This window comes from Biomphalaria glabrata, chromosome 5 (assembly GCF_947242115.1).
Source record: "Biomphalaria glabrata chromosome 5, xgBioGlab47.1, whole genome shotgun sequence".
Classification (NCBI taxonomy): domain Eukaryota; kingdom Metazoa; phylum Mollusca; class Gastropoda; family Planorbidae; genus Biomphalaria; species Biomphalaria glabrata.
In genome coordinates this window covers 43229698-43245272 of record NC_074715.1, presented here as the reverse complement: position 1 = coordinate 43245272, position 15575 = coordinate 43229698, and the positions used below count along the sequence as shown (strand labels likewise).

General features: G+C 35.7%; 1 protein-coding gene across 2 annotated transcripts in view; it reads left to right on the top strand.

The window, feature by feature from the left end:
* Positions 1–9426, top strand: part of LOC106063662 (transcription factor AP-2-beta-like) — a 127223-nt gene extending 117797 nt beyond the window's left edge. For both annotated transcript variants that reach the window (XM_013222117.2, XM_013222105.2), the window contains 3 exons: positions 2757–2875; positions 3616–3754; positions 4712–9426. In XM_013222117.2, coding sequence (XP_013077571.2) covers positions 2757–2875; positions 3616–3754; positions 4712–5033 — 580 coding nt within the window. In that variant the 3' untranslated portion in view covers positions 5034–9426. The remainder of the gene's footprint in view (positions 1–2756; positions 2876–3615; positions 3755–4711) is intronic.
* The last annotated feature ends 6149 nt before the right edge of the window (positions 9427–15575 follow it).

The following is a 15575-nucleotide window of genomic DNA, read 5'->3' as shown; positions in this document are numbered from 1 at the left end:
AGGTTCGGAAGCCAAGCGCTTAACAACTTAGCCAGCGCACCCCCAAACACAGATAAAGCCATACATTAAACTCAGTGCTAGCCACAGAAAGAAAGATTGTGATTAAGAAAGATAAATGACAGAGAAAACGATAATTAGTGGGAAAAGCTACACAATAAAAAAAAAACACTTGTTGTTTCTTTGGAAAAAAAAACCCAGAAAAATCTAGAAAAGAACCAAATTTTGATCACAGTAAACAAGATTAATTAGAACAGAAAATGCTAAAGTTAAATCGGTTGCTATCCATATAGAACTAGGCAATCGTAAAGTTGAAGTAATATACTTAGAATAGAACAATAAAGTTAGTCCAAACAAGAGAAATGAACAGACCTAACACAAGAATACAACTATTTTTACTAAATGAAGAATACTAAAACCTTATAGATCTATAAAGTTTATGGAAAAACACAAAAACCTTCCAATAGAAAAAAAAAACAAGATGGAAATAACATGAAAAGGATCTGAACACTACACAAAATGTAACACTTATTGTAAGAGACATCCACATTAGAGGTCAGGACTGAGTTGACCCACTGCGCAGATGGGTTGCCAGGGAAGATAATGGCCTTGTTAATTGTTGAGCTTTACATCATCTGCCCTATTAGCAGCTTCGGTTTTTGTTTTGTTTTGTTTATTTTCTTTCTAATTAAGTAATCCTATCTCGACCTTTCTAAAGTAGCACATGTAAGTATACACACAACGTTCACCAGCCTGGACACAGCAGATGCTATTTAGACTCAAGTGTGGAATTATGCAGATTTAATCGGTCAGTCCCTGGAGTGGTTTTAAATCCTCCAAATGGCCCTCGGGAACTCCGCCTGTGTCGTTTTGCAATCGCTGCCGGCCTTTAAAAGGGTGGCGATGACCACTGGGCAGTGTTACTGAGCTTTAACGAAATTAGCGAGATGGCGATTTTCAAAGAGCGAGTGACCAAAATAGCGTGAGATACTGGTTTGGCCTGGAGGGACTTCACCTTCAAGCAGCTCTGTGTTGTAACAAGGGAGACAATCCACGGATATTAATGAACTGTTTGCTATCATCCACAAACTAACTAGCGTACAAAGCGATAATTTAATACGACTAAACGATACTAATTCAAGCAAGTCAATAGTTTTTTTTTCTAAAATAATGATTGATTTGACATACAATTGAAAACAATAGTCTACAGCTGTTAATTATGCACCGAAAACTTGTTAATTAAAATGGAATTTGCAAAATGTGGACAGCACAACGAGGAACCGCCTTTACTTTTCCCAAACTAATGTATATGTGCTACCTATTAGAATCGGGTGGGTTCAGGGGCGTACTAAACATCCAGTCTTCACAAAGATTTTTTTTTTAAAGCCTCTAAGTAAAAATGTTTAAAACAACTTCTTGACAGTCGAACTTCATGTAAATTTGTGTACTCACATCTGAACAAATAAAACCGACCTTTGACCAAATCTAAATTTAGCTTTGGTGTATTTTTTTTTTTTTCGAATGCATTAATTGTATTAAATTCTGTTTTCCGAGCGCCTTATGAAGACACTCGTCTTGCCCGGGCTAATGATGAGCCATCCATGAAGTGCTTCTGGGTTGAGGAGACCAACTAGCCCAGCTCAGATGGAGTCGCATGGAGCGTTCAGAAGATCATTTCATGCTTGAAATAACACAGACCTGATCATTTTGTTCAATTATACGTTCACATCCACCCCCCTCTCTTTCTCCCCTCGCTCCGAACTCTCTTCTCTTACCCGCTTCTCTTATTTTCGTCCGTTCTGTGTCTTTCTCTTTACGACCCACTACTTCAAACAATCGCCTCCTTTGTGTGTGTATGTGTTGTGTTCTGTCGGGGGTCGAAAAGACATCAATGACATTTGGGAAGACGACTACGCTAGGTGACGCTACATACAACATAACTCACATTCTCATAGATGTCGCCGTGTGACGTTTCCCTTTGAAGCCTCATTGATCATGCTCGATTAGGAACACTAATTATAGACAGTGAATTACGTTTGTTCCTGGCATTATGGTCTGTAATCCTGGATGCCATGTGACATGTGCATGTCATATCTGTCTGCTTGTCATCCATCTACTTGTTCCGCTAATGGGTGTTTTCTGGGTGTTTTCCTACTCTAATATATTTAGCTGATAAGACCTAAAGTCTAGTTTCGTTACGTGTCGGAACGGTCAACACCACAGACGAAATATTTATTCGTATTTTGTTGTTGTTGTTGTTGCTCAAAGACAGATTACATGCGTAACTCTTTTTTGTTTTCCGTTTAATTGTGAGAACAGACTAACAAACACATTGACAACCTAAAATCCTTAGTTCCCTACCATCTCAGATCTGAATTTGAAATATTTAGCTGTTAAACTTAAATGGTGCGTTTTGTTAATGCCACTCTCATTCGTTTGGGTTGGGTTTTTTTTTGGGGTGTCTTAATGGATTTCAAACAATACAGGACATGCACGTTGTGTGTAGAGAATATTTCATTTCATAAAGAATTTTCAAATAGAATACAATGAATGTTGTACAACAAGTAAACCTAGATGAGCATATATCACATGTTTTTATAAAGTCTTTAGATGGATTATGCGATGTGTCTTTAAAACGTTTAGTTATGTCAACTTGTCATGCAGCTGTTCAACAGAACTCATTTTGTCAATTTGTTTAAAATATGCATTACAGCAAAAGTTATCATTGTTTCGTTTTCTTTATTCTATGTTTTTCACAGAGCCAAATCTAAAAATGGCGGGCGCTCGTTAAGAGACAAACTTGAAAAGATTGGTCTAAGTCTTCCGGCAGGGCGAAGGAAGGCCGCTAACGTCACACTGTTGACCTCATTAGTGGAGGGTGAGTACCTTAGTAAAGAGTGGCTCACTCTTGGGCATGGTGTTCTTGTGCTGTGTTTACAACTAAATAGGAATATGGTGTATTTTCCTGTAGGCAAAATGAACTTTAGCTTAGGGCTTCCAAGAAATATTTAACACTGACATATATTATCTGGACTTAGAAAAAAGGGGCTCCTGAAAAAAAATCTATACCTCTATATCTATTTGCTGTCAGAGATCAAGTGGTTAGAGTGCTCAAAGCTTCCATCAATAAACATATGAACGACATTTATACAGTAGCGTATCTAGGGTGGGGAGAAGGATTCAAATTTGAAGATCCCCCCGCTCCCCAGTTGAGGGGATCACCAAATGAGTGTCAGAAATTTGTTTTTACATTAAATATTACGCCATTGTCTCATGATGTGGAAAGTCAAAATGCAGGGACCCTAAATAGATCAAGCCACCATGCTCCCAAATCCCTTGCTAAGCCATTGCATTTACATCACACCAGCTAGTGTCCGATTTAAAACACAATAAAACACAAGACAATAATTACAATATAAAACATTGCTTCCCCCTTCCCATCCCAATCTAGATAGACTCCATTCTCTCCCTGTCTGATATCAGATGCATAGCGTTTCTAAACAATATGTGAAAACAAGTTTTTTTTTAATATAATATTTTATATTTTATAATATTTATTATTAAATATATTGGCCTAATCATTTTCTTTAACAAAAAATGTATTTTGTGTTTGTCCAGGGGAGACTGTCAGACTGGCACGAGACTACTCTTACCTTTGTGAGACAGAGTTCCCTTCCCGCCAAATTGCCGAGTACAACTCCAGACATGTTGATCCTGCAGACTTTCACAACCGGAAGAATATGTTGCTAGCATCAAAGTAAGTGTTTCCCAAAATGCAGACCAAATTAATTTATGTTATTGCCCTATTCTTACAGTCGTGCAATGTTGTCATGTGTATATATATATATATACTGTTACGACTTTGGAGTAGACTAAAGAAAGGTAACTCACCGATTGTCAGGTCGCCGATATCCCTCTGGTTGCAGAAGCACAATCCACTACGGACAGTCAATAATCCAAGTAATCGAAATAACTTCACAGTTCTCCTAATCAAAATGTACATACAACTATTCACAAAAACCGATTCAAGAAAAACAATCCTCCATTGAAAAAAATCCTCGATCATAACTTAAGTCTCTTCACACATTTTACCTTAGTCAAGGTCATTTACGCCCAACAGCATAAACAAAAATCACCCTACTTTGCACGTGGAAACAAAAAATGGTTAGTTAGGGAGGAACAGGGTTACAACAATATATATATTATTATATATATATATATATATATATATATATATATATATATATATATATACGGCTCCTTCTGTCTCAGTAGACATAAGTCACTGGTTTTGGTTTTGTCTTGAGAGGGGGGCAGAATCTGGTGTGGCTAATCAAGCCAATTCTGGAGTGGCAGAATTTTCATGTAGTCTCTCTCTATAAAGTATTGGTTTATCTAAAGTGTCATCTCAAAAGTCACATATTATATCAATCTGTCAGTCTTGTTCTTTATTCTTTTTCAATTCAAATCAGTCTTTTATCATTGTCTATATAATTATATAACAGAATAAATTATACCCACATATATATAATATAGGTCTGTGGTCATACCAGTCTTTTAGCAAAACCTATATACATCACAAATCATTCCAGTCTTTTAGCAAAACCTATATACATCACAAATCATTCCAGTCTTTTAGCAAAACCTATATAACATCACAAAAATTAGTCTATAAGCATAATCTATATAAGATTACTTTTCTTTCTGCTGACAGGCAAATCCTCAAGGAGTTTATCGACATCATCATGCAGGACAGGTCCCCCTTGAACAACACCAGACCCAACATCGTCCTCGATGCGGGCATGCAACGCCACCTGACCCACTTTAGCCTGCTGACCCACGGCTTCGGGCAGCCGGCTGTCCTGGCCTCCCTGAACTGTGCTATGAACTACCTAAACGAATCTCTGAAAATTATTGACAAAACCTACAACGGGGGCAGCCAGCAGTCTGGGCAGCCAACGAATGGGCAGCTCCTGGGCAACAGCGGAATGGACGGAAAGATTAAATCGGACAAGGATGAGAATAGGCGAGAATGACATTAGATTTTCTTTTTTTTTTTTTTTTTTTTAAATACACTTTTTTTTTCTCCAATTTCAGTTGTATTTAAATGACTTTGAGTGAATATATTTTATTTTTTTTTAACGTGGAATTTTTTTGGAATTGGGGAAAAAAAGTCATTTTGTACCATTATTGGGGGCAAATGTGCAAAACTTCTCTGTAGGTTAATCTGGGCATCAAGAGTTGTCTGCCCTACTACAGGTATTTAACCCAACTAAAAATGTTTAGGCTTAGCCCGTAAAGTTACTGTGCTGTTCCATAAAGTGTCCATGGCCATTACTTGAGTTACTGTAGCTGTTATGTAAAGTTAGTACACTGTGACGAAAGTTACTGTAACTTTTGCTTATATTTAAAGTTACAGTGCTGTGACGTAAGTTACCGTAACTGTTCCTTTAAGTTACTGTGCTGTGACGTTAAGTTACGGTGCTTCTATAATTTGAAGCACAAAAGGTCCGCACAAAGTTCGTCTATCGTGATTTCATATCGCAGGTGTTTAATGAAAAATAAAAGCTCAAATGACGCCAGTCAACAACAAGGGAAATAATCATTACAGTGTAACTTTAACAACACTTCTTGACCTAGGAAATAATCTATTAAGAGTGTTTCTTGCAATAAAAGTGTTGATTACCTGCCCTTTCCCAGTCCTAGACTATTAAAAAGAAAATCCTGTCAAAGTGTATCATAGTAACAGATATATTTCCAAAAATATTTTTTTTTTGTTGTAAATATTTTTTCCTCTTATATTTTGCTTTTATTTTTTGAGTTGTAGGGAGTGATTGGGTCGACAGGTAACAAGGCAACATATATATATATATTACATGGATTTTGATTGCGAACTATTTGTGGATACATCGCCTACACATGTAGAGTTGATGTTCTAGAAGCTAATGAGTGAACATTGCTCTTTTGTCATTCTGTTATATTTGGCGTAACAAAATAATGACTGAATTTTGTCCCTGAAATGACTTGATACAAAGTCAGAAATGACTTGATACAAAGTCAGAAATGACTTGATACAAAGTCAGAACCTTAAAACAATCTTGGTCATGATTGAGCATTTTTTTCCAGCTGAACTATTTTGCTTAGTGAAAACCTTAACTTATCTACACTCTACCGCAATGCAATTTGGGCATTCTTAATGTTCGAAAAATCTAGTTCACTGAATATTTTAAGTGACATTTTTAATGGTCTCATTAAAGTGTTTAGTTTTCTGATACCTTTTTACCTTTAAAATTCTCTGTTGTAGCTATAGTTAGGAGCTTGACATTTTTAGTATCAAAACAAAATGACTTTAATAAAATATTTCCAAATAGTTCACCCAGCCCCTCCCTTATTTCTCGAGTTTTTGAAAGTTTCAAGTGGATTGTGAATGTGTTCCTATGAAATTGCATATTGATGCCTGTCACAGAGCTGTTTGTGGTTTTGGGCTCTGTGTGACGTTTCAAATGTAAATATAGATGTTTTTGATTTATCCAGGGACTTGGCAACTATGTCCAGTTTCTGCACTCTGTCCAATGTGGTCATCGGCCATTCTAATTTCTTGCCATTTCATTTCATTTTTTATTATTATTTGTATGGGAAAAAAAAAAGATTCGGACATGTCATGCTTTAAATGTTTGACTTTTTCCATTTAAATATTATAATATATTTTGTAAATCGGTGATGTCCAAAATTATTATTGATACTTATAATGATAATATTTTGTATGAACTTATTTTGTATATTTTCCTTTATGCCAACAAATGTTCTATCGCAAGATTTTTTTTTAACTTAAAAGTTATACTTGTATTGGTGAATTCTCTCCCCCTAAAGGAGATTGATCTCCCTTCACCCCATGTGGAATGCTTTGTTTTGTGTGGATTGGCGTTTTGCAGGCAAGCATTACATTGGCCTTCAATAGCGAACTTTAGTGACAATGAACTCAACAAATCAACTAAATGCTTCTAGGTCTTCTTAATATTAGGAGAGAATGTTGTTTTACTAGACCAGTGTGATGTATTCTCGCAGTGCCATTTTGGCACACGGCGTTACAGAGCTGCACACTGCGTTTGGGTATGTGAGAACTGGTGTTTTATCAGAATTGTGTGACTAATTGTCTCCCCTAGTTTGTTTCACATTGGTGTGATTACGAATAGTGTTAGAAATATTTTTTTCCCAATGAGATTGTGAACTATTTGTTGCTTCCTAATTTGGAGCCCATAAATGTAAATGAAAAAGTGACTCAAACACTTGCTGATACGTATGTACTTTTGTTGTAAGGTTTTAAATTGAATTCCCATATCAAAATTTGTATTCAATGTTTCTGAAACACAAAGGTTAAACACATGGTAAACTGGTCAACATGTACATGAATAAATGTTACAGTTACAGTGTAAGTGTTTTACTATGTTACAGGGCTTACATTCTTTATTAGACATATCTTCAAAGTTTGGAATACGGCCAAAAAGTGTTGACACTATATGAGACTAAAAGAAGCTATGTCATAACTGTCACTTGGTTTCAACTTTCAGAAGCTTGTATAGCCTTTCTTAGACCTTCTTTGGACTTCAGTCTCGGACCTTCTGTTCCCAGTACATCAGTTCCTTGGACTTCCTGTTCCTTGGACACCAGTTCCATAGGCATTGATCTGAATCTCAAAATTCAAAACGTTATTTTTAAGTGGGATCGAAATTATTAATTTATTTTTGGTCTAAATTCTGCATTAAATAATTGTAATGAAGTTCACATACAAATAAATTTCAAAGTAAATTTTGAAGCCGAATATTATGAACGGATGAAACAAGCATGCTAGTTTGATTCTAGAGTTGTTACAAAGTAAACTTAACAAAATCTACTTTTAAAATCTACTTTAAAAAGAAAAAAATCGTAGCAAATGTTTATATTTACACAACTAAAAACAATGTGGAAGTTCAATATTCACTGATCGTATTTTCTGATTGACTTCAAAATGTTTGTTTTCTAGTTGTACTTTCTGTCATCATTTAGTCAGTCAGTCAGTCAGTCAGTCAGTCAGTCAGTCAGTCTATTAATTTGTACTGGGCCCCTGGGTTGTGACAATTCTTTGTCTTTTTTGTTGGGAGTGTCAGGAACCTTTGTACCAGGCCATGACATTGTATTGGAATGTGACAGCCTTGCACAAATAGAGACATCTTCACCAGGTTGTGGCAGCATGCTGCTACGGTTACATAAGTAGGCGTGACATAAGTAGGCTTTCCAAATTTTCCGCTTACCAAGAAATAGTAGATCTAGTCTTCCAGCTCATAATGGCGATGAAATAGACTTTCTCAATTTTTAGCAACGCATTTCCGACACCAAAATGGATAACAAAATTTCTTTTGTCAACATTAGATCTATATGTGAATATTTTGAAATGTATTGATGTATTAGTTAATGCGAAAAGAAATTTAACAATTAAATAGTGTGTGTGTTTGTTTTGTTTTTTGTGAAAAGGAAAACAAATCATGGGTAGGAGTAACTTTTTTTTCTATGGTCAAATTGACTTTGATACTGGAACATTGAAGTCCCTCAGTCTGTCGCGATGTAAAAAAAATAAATAAATCCGTTATTATATGAAACGATGACTATTGTATTTGTGTACATGAAAATTTATTTCTAAGCAAGAGATACTTCAACTTTTGAGATCAATCAGGGGTTAACAAAGTGAGGTAGCCAAAACAAGTGGCACGCAAATTATTTTATTTACAATGGAGTAAACACATAACTCGTGTATCTAAAAGAATTTGATTTCCTGCTTTTTAATGTGTACATTTAAAATTCTACACACTAAGATCTTAATTTTTAGAATCGAAACATGTAGATTGTATTTTATTGTTAAATTTTTAAAAAATGGAAACAATGTCAACATAAATCAGCATTTTGTAATGCTCTTATTAAAAAAAACTTTGCTCCGACAAAAAATGTTTACTATTTGATGTGTTGGCAATGGGTTGTTGTCCAGATAAAGATCTAGTCCTTATAGTTTGTTACACATCGTTGTAATAAAGATTTTAATTCAAAACCGAAATAAATAATTCATATTTTTTAAAAGTTGTTTAATATTTGTCCATTTATCGGTATGAAAATGTTCTTACTATTTTTGTTTTTTTTTTCGAATGTTTCACATTTGTAGCCTATGCCTAACTTCTATTTTGAGAATATAGTTCGCCATGTTTACTCTCAAATCCATGAAAGACAAAAGAGACTTAAATATCAACAATTAGGCTACAAGTAAAATATTGGACGAATATTGTTTGTTTTTCGAATGTGTCTGAATGAATGCTACTAATATCTATTCAATGATCAGCATTTGTTTTTCAAAGTTATTTCCCTTGACTTGTGTTTCAAAATACCAATAAACTTTGGGCAACATTTTGTTTCGTTTCTTTTCTTGTATCTTTTTTTTTATATATTTATATTTATTTATTTTGACCTTTAAAATTAGTGTTAAATTTGTTCAAAAAATATTTTTAAAAATAATAACTTTAGAGATTGCTCACGGTGCTTTGCAGCCCCTGTGGTCCGATGTTTTGGTAAGCTATGCTGGTCAAAAGAAATGATTCGATCATTTTAGAAAGAAGGAGGGAAAACAAATGAGCGCTTCATGTTATTTTTTTTTTTATTTGGACATATAAACATATCACTGCACAACTATTTTAGTAGCAATTATTAATTAATATAAAGGACTAAAGTAAATATTTCTGAAACATATGTATCTTGATCACAAGAGTAATAATAAAAGGAACTCAGAACCTCTACAAGCAGACCCCCAGTGCCGCGCACCTCAGCAACAGCATTGGGCACCGGTCTTAAACCACAGTTGGAGGAAGCCAAGACTGCCCAATTTCACCAACCCCTTACAACATCTTCCTTGAAAGGATAATGGAAGTTGCTCTGGAGGACCCCAAGGTTCTGTAGAATCGGAGGAAGAAGAATTACTATCTTGCACCTTGAGGACGATATAGATGGCATCGCGGGGACAGAAGAATCAGCTGACTTAGTGATACGCGTAGACAGCATATGTAAATCAAAGCCGAAAAAACACAAATTATGACCAATAGCCAACAGGGCTTTTAAATGGACATCAGTATTGGAGGTGAAAAGCAGGTAAGTGTCCGTAGTTTTAAATTCATTGAAGCTCTTGTCTCAGATAAAGGAACCAAACCTGAACTACCAGCAGCACTTGCAAAACTCATAACAATCTGGAAAGACAAAGGCATAGCCCTCGACACTAAATCAGGCGTCCCAAAAATCCTCAAATTAGAAATCCCAGCCGTCATCGAGATTCGAACTTAGACCCCTCAGTTCAAAAGCCAGGTACCCTACCACTTTTCTAAGCTAACACATTTATTTAGCTTATCGCGTGATTTACAAAAAAAAGGTTAGTTTCTTGTCATCAAGAAAGTTGAATGCAGCTATAGTTCCACACACTAATATTACATACTCTAATGGCTTGCTTACCTTTGAAAACTGTTTTGATCTGATGCAGGATTAAGTGCTAGATGAATAAATACGCGTTTAGGATGATTTCATTTGGTCCTGCATAAACAAACAAACAAACAAAAACTCTAGCAAATAATTCGAAACGAATATTGAAGCATTCGATAAAGAAAAAACAACTAACCATTGGCCATGCTTTCAGCTCAACGTCTTGAAATGAACGACGATTTCTCCAGAAAAAAATAAAATAACATTTTATTCATATTTCTGAAATTACAGATAACAGAAATTACAGATCGTACGTTATTGTCCCAAGCTCATATCCTGCCCGCTGCCATCCCCCGACGCCCTGCGGGAGGTTTGGCCTAGGAAGTAGATTATCTTCAACTCTGAAGGAACATCCGAAACATGTAAAACAATTTACATTTAGCAAACAAACATTGTACTCACTGACTTAAACAATACAAGACGAGTATTGTCTCAATCATAGAAAGGGACGTCCTCAAACACAAATATGGCGTCATACTACAGGACATTAGCCGATCATCCTATCTTATATATTAAAGACGTTACTTCAAAAAAGGAAGATAATTACGCCCTACGCATTTCATGTACATGAGTCTAGGTTCCCAGATGTTGCCATGTACATACTGCGACAATAAGCTACGGTTGCTGCCTTTTACCCTGCTGTCTCACACACAGGCATACATTGGTCATGAAAAATGGATGAACTATTGAGAAGCTATTACTTCTATTAGAAGAGAGTACTTGGTTGGATTTTTTAGCTTCAAATTCCGGACCATACTGACGATGGTCCAAGTCAAATACCATCCACGATATTTTTTTGACACCCTTTTAAAATTCCATTTCAGAATAAATGCTGCAAAGAACAATAAATGCCTCAAAGAACAATAAATGCCTCAAAGAACAATAAATGACTCAAAGAACAATAAATGCCTCAAAGAACAATAAATGGTGCAAAGAACAATAAATGCTTCAAAGAACAATAAATGCCTCAAAGAACAATAAATGCCTCAAAAAAAATAAATACCTCAAAGAACAATAAATGCCTCAAAGAACAATAAATGGTGTAAAGAACAATAAATGCTTCAAAGAACAATAAATGCCTCAAAGAACAATAAATGCCTCAAAAAAAATAAATACCTCAAAGAACAATAAATGCTGCAAAGAACAATAAATGCTGCAAAGAACAATAAATGCTTCAAAGAACAATAAATGCCTCAAAGAACAATAAATGCCTCAAAGAACAATAAATGCCTCAAAAAAAACAATAAATGCTGCAAAGAACAATAAATGCCTCAAAGAACAATAAAAGCATCAAAGAACAATAAATGCCTCAAAGAACAATAAATGGTGCAAAGAACAATAAAAGCTTCAAAGAACAATAAATGCCTCAAAGAACAATAAATGCCTCAAAAAAAAAATACCTCAAAGAACAATAAATGCTGCAAAGAACAATAAATGCTGCAAAGAACAATAAATGCTTCAAAGAACAATAAATGCCTCAAAGAACAATAAATGCCTCAAAGAACAATAAATGCCTCAAAGAACAAAAAATGCCTCAAAAAACAATAGAGTCCCAAATGTCTTACGACGGTTCAGAATTTGTAAATTTTATATTTTTAAAAGGTATAAAAATTAAAATATAAAAAAAATAGATCTAGATTAGTTCTGGAAAGTTTGTAGCCAGGCCTTCAGCACAACGGAGTAGCGGTGTAAGGGTCAGCTGGGACGTTGATATGTGCGAGGTCTTCTGTGTCCGTCAACGTGTCACCTTTTGGGATCAAATGAAAAGAAAACACTAACCGTCTAGTGACACTCGACATACGGCCTCGCAGGCGATAGAAATAAATGTGGAGTTCAGCTCGCGCCTCGACCACATGTGGTTACGTGTTTATTTTACACGTCATTACATTTATAAAAAAAAAGGAAATCTAGGAACATAGTGAGAGAGAGAGAGAGAGAGAGAGAGAGAGAGAGAAAGAGAGAGAGAAGGAGAGAGAGAGCGAGAGAGAGAGAGATTTAAAATGTTTTCTTTTTCTCTTTAACAGCACGCCTGAGCGGTCTCAAGGATTTTGCACCTCCGTGACAAGGGGAGAGAATGTGTGTATTGAATTTGTTGTGTTTTGTGTGACAGATTGTGGGACTTTGTACGTTCACCAACAAAGCAGCGGCGTTACACGGGGGAACATTCCCTTCCCATTTTTTCCTTTTAGTTTAGAAGCAGGTGTTAGGGATTCCCTTAAAAAATCAACAGAAAACACTTAAAGAGGGGAAAAGTCCTTGAGTACATTCCGTGGCTTTGATGCGCTAACTTATTTCATTGACTTAAATATAAAAAGAACTAATTATTTTTTTTTTAACTCTAATAACGAGACAAAGCTCTGTGGGCTACAATTCGAGTCAGAGATTAGTGGGCCAATAGGGCAGGTTGGTTTCTTGCTGAAACGTGCTAGATGTGAAGATGTCTCCAAGTTACGATGAGATTGTGTTGATGCGTGTAGATGTCTATTTGAAACAATGACTGAACACTCAAATAATATCGTTATGCCCGGAGATTCAAATGCAAAATATTAATTCAAATAACATAGGTCGGTTGTAGATAATACAAAGCTTTAAATACTGGAACTAGGAATCACTTTCATAAAAGTATACACACAGTACAATATAATGAAACCAGTTAAGTCTCTTCGTTGAAGTTCATAACTACAGCTGACTTTCCCCGTCCTTACCAAAACCAATTATTATCTCCCTTATACTAGGTTTAGCAACAACCAACTAGAAACCAAAAACAAATCTCGCTCCTTTTAGGAAATTAACTTCGCTTCTGTTTCAAGAAAGCATTCTCGTTCCAAGAACCCGTCGACAATCAACTATCCGCCACTCATTGATCAGGGAACATGCAATGCACCAAGATACCTGTGTGTAGTCGTTGAATGAACTCTTTATGTTGTGTCTGTTGTATTTATGTGTATTTTTCTGTTGTGTTGTCTTTATACGAGAAAAGAGTCCCTGTAATCACAACAAATTTCCGTAAGGATCAATAAAGCCGTCTTAGTCTTAGTCGCAGAAAACTAAAAATAAACTTAGTGTAACAGCTGCTTTATGCTACGTGACACTTACATTTATATCTATCGCTAGTAATTTCCGAGACCCCCCACTCAACAAAATTTCGTGTTTTTCATTTGTCTGTTGTGACATAATACTCATGATTTATAATTAACTACATTTATTGATTGTTAAACAAGTATAAATGACAATTTATCTATAGTTCAATTTTGCAACAATGCAACCTTAAGTAAATTACAAAGATTTTTTCTTTTCTGGATTTCAAACTTGAAAACGTATCAACCACTTGCAATTAATGTATTTAACGATTTCATTTGTAATCAATGTGCCCGTTGTGAAAGTGTCGTCTGATCATTGTCGAATGAGTTATGCTTTTGGTAAAGAAAACGTTTAATTAGCCACCAATTTGTCAATAGTTTAAAGGTATGTATCTTTGGCCTTCTAGTACATCTTCCCTGCAAAATAAAAGACATCTGGCAATAGATCTTAAGTTGCGCCTCTAAAGGCTATAATTTTAGAACGAAAAAAAATATTTCCATTGTACCAAAAATTTTAGGCAAGAAGCATTTTCTGAAAAGAATGTTGACCACGTAGATTAAGTGAATATTATACACATCTATTAAATTGCTTTTCTGTTGGTTCTTAAAATTTCTTGTACTCCTTTATGCCTCCATACACCGAAGCTGCATTTTTTATCTTCCTGAGCTCGACATAAATTCAAGTTAACCCCCTTGCTAGACATATCGAATGTAACTAAGTAAACATCACCAGCTTTTTTCTCCCTTAAAATCTTGTAACTTATGAATCTGATCAGTATCTGCTATGTCATGTGTGCTGTCAAACAAAATACAAATGTGCTGACTCTTATAAATATAACTTTGACGTGGTTTTCTCAAACGTGTATACACTTTTCACCATGATAGATACACTTTCAGTTAGGGGTTTTATCCACACAACATTTCCATCATCTTATGGACATTCTATATTCAATAAAGACTAAATAAATGAGAATTGGACCAGTTCACATCCCAATTACAAGAAAAAGGAAGGACGCCTATTCTAAGCTATCTCGATATGACCAACGCATAATTTTTCTACTCCGAACCGGACACAACAGAATAAGACAACATATGTTCCGGAAGCTCAAAGTCGGGACTAGCGAAACCTGCCCCTATGGCGCATCACCAGAGAATGCTGACCATGTCCTGCGCGCGGTTCATCTCAGATATAGGATTACTGATCTGATTCTGAACCCTTCGACGTGTAAAATGAGAACAAAGAAAAAGAAGAAATAAAAACTTGTTAATGCGGTCACGAAATGTCCAAGATTCTTATTTTATAGAAAACAATCTGTGCAATTTATCCTTCCATTGTTTTTCTTCTTTACACCAATCATAGCAACGACTTCCATGTTAATTGTATTAGTAGCCGTATGTCCTTGTTTTCAGATTTTCCAATCCTGATGACTATTCTTCATACGTCTTTTGATATTCCAATTGCGGACTTTATTTCCACCACTTATTAAGTTACTAATTTGTACTTCATTTCTATAGCATCTTGCTATTAAGTGACTAAATGCTTTATTGACGTAGTGCAGAGCGCCAGGGGCCCACTTTCGTCGGTGGGAAAAATGCTAGGATCCCAATGGACAGCTACCGCGCGCCTTTAGCTGGGCAGCCCCCAGTCACTAAGGTGCTGTACCGTCATGCCTGTCTTCCTTATTTTGGTAGAGGATAGGACACAATCTGAAAAGCAGGCACAAAGCCAATGTACCAGTCGACATGAAAGTGACTAAATCATCCTCAATAGCATGCATCAGCACCATTCTTTTAACAATTGGCTTACCTTTTATTTGTGACATTGGCCCACGACAAAAAGAAACTATCCCCTAAAATATTGAAGTCTATATCATTAGACTGATTCATTGTAACATTTCCTTCATCTTGGCTAGAGTGGGGACCGCACCCCCCAGTGACGCCACTGCTCAAAAGTAC